At 34.4% G+C, this 8,589-nt stretch overlaps 1 protein-coding gene across 3 annotated transcripts in view; it reads left to right on the forward strand.

Annotated features, from left to right (window-relative positions):
- LOC113061385 (semaphorin-7A-like) overlaps positions 1-1,256 on the forward strand; it is a 14,046-nt gene extending 12,790 nt beyond the window's left edge. The window contains exons 14-15 of one of the 3 annotated variants that reach the window (XM_026230437.1): positions 276-356; positions 720-1,255. In XM_026230437.1, coding sequence (XP_026086222.1) covers positions 276-356; positions 720-1,060 — 422 coding nt within the window. In that variant the 3' untranslated portion in view covers positions 1,061-1,255. Of the gene's footprint in view, positions 1-275; positions 357-719 lie in introns of all 3 variants that reach the window. The other 2 variants (XM_026230436.1, XM_026230438.1) reach the window with 2 other exon arrangements.
- The last annotated feature ends 7,333 nt before the right edge of the window (positions 1,257-8,589 follow it).

The following is an 8,589-nucleotide window of genomic DNA, read 5'->3' on the forward strand; positions in this document are numbered from 1 at the left end:
GAGAATGACTTTTCTCCTTTTTTTGGATTTTTGTTCATCTAGGTGTCAACTATAATGCAAACTTTTTACATTTTTAATATTAAAATAAACTGTTAATCATATGTAAATAACAATAGTATTTGAGGAGAAAGACTTACAGTACAGACATAAAAACAATTGCAATGTGTGTGTCGGTTACAATGCACACCTTATACATTTTTCATATCTATTATAATAAATTGTAAATCACTAAGGCTGTTTCCGTTAATAACGTGTTTTAATGCCTTCTCATCCAGCTGACATCACACAAACACAGACTGACTCAAACTCGGTGATTAAGGCTAAGCTACACGCGCCGACTTCAGCTTTTTTAAAAGGTACAGTAAGTTATGCGTTTATTTAATTTACGTAAGTTTAAATGTTAGACTAAATCGTTTTTGTTTTTGTTGTGACGTGATTGTGGTAATACTGATTAGTTTGTGATTTTCTTCTTCACTTTAAACGGGAAATGAGCGGACAGCTTGTAGCAGTTTATGTGTGTGCTTATGTGTGTGCGCTTGCATATTGTATTGGTTGTTTTCATGCTGTGTTGCTGATTGTGTGCTTTCTCGTCGGAAAACAGAAATTCTCTCTGAGGTTGTTCTAGAGTCAATCTGAAAACTCAGTTTTTTTAAACTAAATGCTTTCAGATTTACTCATGCCAATTTCACAAGCTGATCACATGATTGTCTGTTCTGCAGAAAAGCCTCAAGCCACACCATCTGAAATCGACGTGCCTCCGTCATCGAAACACTTCTTGCTCTGCCCCGTGATTTCACACCACGCCACGTATCACTGGGAACATGATGAGACACGTGCGGACTGCGTTCAGGCTGATAACGGCTGTTTGTATCTCATTGAAAGCATGAACAAGACTCACGAAGGGACGTACAAATGCAAGTCTTCAGAGGAAGACTACATTAATAGGACGGTCGTCGAATACAAGCTGAGCATGAGCCGCTCAGACGCACACAGACTCACTCCTGTGCTGTTTCCCAGCTTCTTACTTCTTCTCACAGTCTTCCACGTCTTGCACTTTTGAAAGGATCCCTGGAAGTTGCCATCCACATCCTATTTAATAATCATCCGCTTTTATGGATTATTATTGCCATACGTGGTACATAAGGGTACTTTTTTTGTTGTTGAGATTTAAACATCATGTGAAAGCTGATTAAATAAAAGCTTTCCTTTGATGTATGGTTTATTAGGAGGACAATTGAGGGTGCACGATATTTTTGTTGTTGAGAAAATCATCTTTAAACTTGTTCAAATGAAGTTCTTAGAAATGCATATTACTAATCAGGAATGAAGTTTTGATTTATTTATTGTACAAGATCTACAAAATATTTTCACGGAACATGATCTTTACTTAATATCCTAATGATTTTTGGCATAAGAAATAAATCTATATTTTTGAAGCATACAGTGTTTTTTTGTGATGAAACTGATGAAACAATGTTTATAATAACATGCACTGATAAATCAATTCAGAATTAGACCAGGAACATGAATTTTGTGAGTATATATGGTAAATACTCTGTATATGTGCAATATAGAGCTTCTCGTAAAAGTCTCGTTAGTCATCAGTCATAAGAGTATCATTTTTGGGATGTGGAGAGAATATGTTGTGGTTTTATTATTGTGAAGATCTGCAGTATTTCTGTCATGCGATCCGTCAAACTATTTATGTTCCTCGGGTCCTTAAAAAACAGTTTGATCTCAAGGAGTCTAAACAGTTTAGTAAACAAATTTATTTTTGTATGTATTTGTCTATTCAAGCACAAGAAAAAGAGGAAAGAAATGCAATACGAGGATCACACGTTGACTGAGAGGTGATATTATTATTATAAAGATATTACTCGCGTCTTCTTGCGCTTGAATGGTGTAAAATCGCTTGAATGTTCAATTTGGCCAGGTGTATTCGTCTGTTAAGATGCGATAAGCCTAGAGAGAGAACTTCGCACAGAACACATACTGAATCGAGTTCTTTAGCACATCTTTTTGCACTCAAATGCTTTAAGATCGCTTGAATGTTTAAATAGGTAAGGCATAAAAACATGCAAATATTGCATCAGACATTGAACTATTAAACAAGTGTCATTTGTTGAAAAGAAACAGTGTTGAAGATCTTGACACACTGTGGGTGTCTAGAGTAATTTTACTTTATTGTTTCATAACCAGTGTTACAACACTTTTATTCTGTGTTTTATCTCTAGATGAGATCCTTTGATTGTAAAGCGTGTTGCTCTTTCTTCACAATGAATGACACTTCATCTAATATTTAATAACATCTAATGACCTCCAGCCATTTTTAACCCTTGTTCTGTGCTGAAAATCCTTTGGTGTTCCCGGTCAAAAATGACCGACCTTTTAAAAAACGCATGTAAATCTTTTATTATGATGTAATATCATCAAATGTTGGATTCAGTCTTATCAACTTGTATACTTTCAGTTAGCACAGGTTTTGTATTTTAATTTTTTTTTACTGATTGATCATAGGAATCACTGATCTGAGCTGATGCACAAAAAAATTGTATATTTTGTGGATAATTTTGGTTGAACTGACTCAAAACAGATCAACGAGGCCTTAAGTCAGAACGTTTTAATTCAATGCAAAAAAATAAAATCCTCTTTAGGTCAGAATGACCGAAACATGAGGGTCAAGAGTCGCATTGTGTGCCGCTGACCGACTTTTTAAAACAATCTATTGTTTTAGATTTTAGAACAAACTGTGATGCTCCAAAAGCGCAAATTATACAGTAATTCCTACAGTAATGGCTTGACTGTGTTTGTATGATGCAAATAATTTTTATTTAAATCAGAAATATGCATGAGTGGTGGATATGAATGTTTAATGAGGAGGTGATGGGCAGAGCCAGTCTTGACCACTGCCACCAACTTGGTTTATATATAGAAACATGTATAAGATGTGCTTCTTTTTCTTCTGTACGCTCTGATTTATATATTTTTTTGTATTCATTGTACAGTGAACTTCCTTTAAATCTATAAATGTTCCAATTCCGATGGAAAAAAGTTATTTCACAATAGAAAGGCTGTTTATAAGAGTCCATGACCATGAGTATGAAGAGGAAGTGGTCGATCACACCCCACCTATAACCTCTGAAAAGGTCAGAGAATTGGAACTAATGTCTTTACACGTGATGATCAATAGATCATTAGTCATTTAAACACACAAGTGTTGACGGATGTACCATTTCACACACTGGTCATTACGTAAAATATCTGAATAAAGACTTCTAAAACTGTTCTGGTGGTATTAACCTCGATTAGGGTGTGTATATTATAGATGAGCAAACAGGATGTGACTGACAACATCTGACTCAAGCCCATCAGCTGTTTAGTAACTTTATAAGCACACGGAAATTGATTTGTTTGCCTTTTCCCGAATGCTGTGGCTGCCAGATGACCTCGCAATCATTTAGATACCAGATAAAAAACTGATTTACCTGTTAAACATGTGAAATGCATGAGATATATTTTATCTGCTTGATTATCCTGTAGCTAGTGTCATGCTGTGATGATGATTAAACAAAAAAGACAATTTAGGATAAGTTGGGAGGTAGTGAATAAGAATATTTCGTCCAATTTAAAATTCACCATTTATCTCTAAGGTAGATGTAAAGTGTATTGCAATTCAAATTCACGAACATCTGTCCAGTAATAACTTGTAGGAAACATTCGAATCTGGTTTTCGTCCCCACCACAGCACTGAGAGCGCTCTTCAGGATATCCAATGATCTACCGTTGGCAGCTGACTCTACTTGTCCTCCTTGACTTGAGCGCTGCCTTTGATACTGTCTCACATATTTATTGACAGATTAGTCTCCATTGGTATTACTGGCACTGCTCTGTCTTGGATTAGGTCATATCTATCTGGACGCAGTCAGCGTATTCAATTAAAAGGTTTTAGTTCAAGAACATCTACAGTTACCACTGGTGTTCCCCAGGGTTCTGTTTTGGGACCGCTTCTTTTCATCATATATATGCTCCCTCTTGGTGATATTTTAAGGAAATATGGTATTAATTTTCACTGTTATGCAGATGACACCCAACTTTACCTGTGTGCCAAACCCACCGGTTCTTTTCCTACGCCATCTTTGTCAATCTGTTTAGCTGAAATTAAAGACTGGCTTTCAGCGAAATTCTTGAAGGCAATAAAACCGTTTACACTCCATCACGTGCACTTAGATCTTCATCTTCAATTTCTCTTGTGGTACCTTGGTTTCGACTTACTACGATGGGTGCCAGATCTTTTAGTTATGTTGCCCCCCGCCTATGGAACTCTCTTCCCCTCGATGTTCGCAACAGCGAGTGCTTGTTGACTTTTAAAACGCGTCTTAAGACATATCTGTGTGTTTTGTCTTATGCAGAGACCTGAATATTGCTTGTAAAGTGACCTTGGGTGTTCTGAAAGGCGCTATTTTCAAGAATTTTTATTCTTAATTTGGTCCTTAAAAATACAGAATATTCTCATATATTAAAGTTACAAAATAGAAAAATCACAATCTGTGATGTCAAATGTATTTAGTATTCGAGTGTCTAGAGCTTCATTTATTGAAGGTTAAAAGTTTTAGAAGGCATTTCACTGCGTGCATTAACTTGAAATGGTACAGAATCAGCCATATTGGAAAAAAGAAGACAGAAAACATACAAAACAAAATTAAATCACACAGACGAAGATCTAGAGGAAAGCTTTATCTTAACATACACGTTCAAAAAAACCTGAGAACCATGTCTTATACAGCAAACTCGAAACGTTTAACTTGTTTTAATGGGAAAAAGCTGCACTTTAAAATACAAACAGCACAAACCAGTTCATTAAGTATTCACATTCTCATAAATGTGCCTTTTAATTAAAAAAGCCATGCACAAAACCCACTAAAGACGTACGAACTTAAACTAAGAAAACAGACACTTGATTTAAAAACCCAACAGCACGTGACTGTCAATCTGACTCTGTGCGCACGAGCGCCACCTCGCGGCGAAGCAGAATTCATCTATCTGATAACTAGCCTACGAGAAATATGATGATAAATATAAAAAGATAATTCCCAGCAACAAATAGGCTAACTAGGCCCAACATTCATCACGTTATAATCTGTAAACTACGACTGATTGTATTATTGAACAGTAAATCTTACAAGCGGTTAGCAGAGAATATTAAGCCCCGAAGTGCATTCTGGGATACACTACAACATTCACACGCATAATGATGTTATGAAATTCATCTTGCTCTCTTTTAACTACTGAGGACGGTTGTTTTGCATGAATCTTGATTTATATTTGATGTATATTTTGTTCTGTTTTTAATCAATGTGACTGCAATACTTTTTATGTCTTGAAATGTTAAATCAACTAAATAAATACAGGCGTCACGTGACCTGGACGTTGACTGCATTCCTGGATCAAGTTATTCCTAAAAAAAAAAAAAAAAGACACATAGTTTTTTCTTTATACCCAAAAACTAATCATATAGGGATGAAGAAATCAAATGTTAAAAACCTGTACAGAAGGACCACTGGGCTGTGTGAAAGCTTATTTCCACCAAAATAATCTCGCAAAGGTGACTTTTATTTTGTCGGAAGTCTGATATTTCGCTTTTTTTTTTTTGCCACTGAGATAAATAGACAAAGTTAATGTAAATTTGCCACTGAGATAAATAGACAAAGTTAATGTAAAAAAATAAAATAAAATAATAAAAATAATAAAATAATGTAAAAAAATTCAAATTCAACATAAAAAAAAAAAAAAAAAAAAAAAAAAAAATCACAATTACCTTTCTAATTGTATTATTCCATTAGTTCCATTACTGGGAACGTATCACATTGTTCCTGGATTCTGGAAAACGTTTTTAAAGCATTAGACACAGTCACAAAAACAAAAACAAGAAATATAAAACTGGGACCAAGAATCTGCACAAGGCTTTTAATCCAGTTCAAACAGAAGAAGAGCTGCAGCAAACATAAAAGATCAGAGCTGGAACAGAGAAGAATCAAAGTCCTGAGAACAGACAGAAAGCACATCGATATGGCCTTCAAACCTCATCTGGACCGGACAGAGATGAGAGTACATCACAATCACACAGACCCGTTAAATCAAGCGTTCCTAAAACAGCATCGCGGTGACCTTTGACCTGTGAGGCTGAGGTCATCCGGTCTTTGGTTTCTAGCTGAGCAGCAGCTGAAGGCAGTTTGATTCGGTTAAGGTGAGCAGGTTTGGCCACCTGATTGTACAAACGCAACAGTTCACGTTTGGTTTTGCCAAAGACACAAAGAGAACGCAAAGTCCAGCTCGAGGGATTCACGTCCAGCATTCCGGATTCTGCGCAGGAACGGGAACGTCGTCATGGCAGCTTGAGGTATGTAGTGTAAATCTCACAGCAGAGTCTGAGGTACTTCACCACTGAGTATGCATTTATATCATCTTAACAATAACGAGAGTTCACTTAAAAACATCACAGTACTTCCTGAGAGAGACGCCTTCCTGCTGCGGAAGGCAAACATGAGACACACACATCAGGCCCGGAGCGTCAGTGTGGATGGAGGAGGATGTGCTTCTGGAATGATTTGATGCTTACGCTGAGAACTTCATCACACCTTTCATGGGTGAATCTCACGAAACCTCGAAAATAACCCAAAGTCAGAAATCTTATTTTGCATTCAGAAAATGATTCTGATTTAGGCCTATCAAGATGTTTTGACTATTTTTTTATATTATATGCATATATATATATGTATATATATATATATATATATATATATATGCATATATATATATATATATATATATATATATATATATATATATATATATATATATATATATATATATATGAAAAGAGATATGTATAAAAATTGCATTTATAGATTATAAAATTTATGTGCATTAAATTTGGTTGCATATATTAAAATAGAAAAAAATTTAATGTAAAATATGTATGCAAATATGTGCGCACATATATATATATATATATATATATATATATATATATATATATATATATATATGTATGTATATAATAAAAAATTGTAATTAAAAAAAATTATATATGGGCATTGAAAATTGATTAATCATAACCAAAATAATAATAATAAAAAATTATATATGTATATATATATATATATATATATATATATATAATAATGTGTGTGTGTGTGTGTGTGTGTGTGTGTTTATGCATGTATGTACATATTTCTTATATATACACATATGTAAACACAAACTTTTATTTTGGATGTGATTAATCATTTGACAGCCCTAATATATATATATATATAATGCTAAATTTCTTATTTCCTATAAATTCTTTTGATTTTCATGCGATCATGAGATTAACTTTGATATTCAATAATTCAAATACAAAAAAAAAGAAATAAAACATGTATGCAAATATGTGCATATACATTTATATATTAAGAAATAATAATAATATATATATTTTTTTCATGAGATTCACCCACGTTTAAAGCCTGCACTGAGATCCAGCTGAAATAATTAGTCTGAGCAGATCCCAGAGAAGAGACTTCCAGCTGATTTCTGAGGTATATGACATCATCAAACGAACGCGCTTCCGAACAGCAGATTTATTCCCATGAACCTGACAGCGAGGTCCCGTCCTAAAACCCCGCCAGCGTTTCTGACCCTGACGCACTGAAACCAATTCTACAAAACAAATTCAACTCATTCAGAGAAAGCCTAAACTACAGATCCTGAGGTAAAAGACATCCCTGTAACGTTCCCCCACTGAATGTTTGATATATGAATGTAAAACCTTGAGTGAAAAAGATCATTCAGGAAAAATAAAATAGGAAAACAGATCAAAACACACTCTAAATAAAAATATTCAAGTTCTGTAAAACCTGCCCGTCTTTGGCTGAAGGTTCTGATTGTATTTAGCGTTTTCTAAAAGACGCTGGACATCGTTCATGAAACACGAGGATCTTCTGCATGAATCCCATCTTCTGTTACTGTTGCGTTGAATTGATTGTGACTTTTACATAAGACTGTCTCGTGATTCGTGAATGAGGTCCAGCCACGTTACTTTTGCACATGTTTCCATGTGTGTGCATGTGCGAAACTGCAAATACACGACCGGTCAAGAGTTTGAGACTCTTCATGTTTTAAAGAAGTCTCTTCTGCTCATCAAGGCTGCAATTATTTGATCAAAAATACAGAAAAATACAGTAATCTTGCAAAATGTTATTACAATATAAAATAATGGGTTCTATTTGAATATCCTTTAAAATGTAATTTATTTCTGTGATGCTCCGCTGTATTTTCAGCATCATTACTCCAGCCTTCAGTGTCACATGATCTTCAGAAATCAGAATAATATGATGATTTATTATTACAGAAATAAAATATTTACTGACTCCAAACTTTTGAACAGTAGTGAATATTGTTAGAAAATATTTAGATTTTAAATAAATGCTCTTCTTTTTAACTTTTTATTCATCAAAGAATCCTGAGTATCACAGGTTGCAAAAAAATATTAAGCATCAAAACTGTAATAAATCATAATTTTTCATGATTTCTGAAGATCATGTGACA

The sequence above is a fragment of the Carassius auratus genome, chromosome 43, assembly GCF_003368295.1.
Source record: "Carassius auratus strain Wakin chromosome 43, ASM336829v1, whole genome shotgun sequence".
Classification (NCBI taxonomy): domain Eukaryota; kingdom Metazoa; phylum Chordata; class Actinopteri; order Cypriniformes; family Cyprinidae; genus Carassius; species Carassius auratus.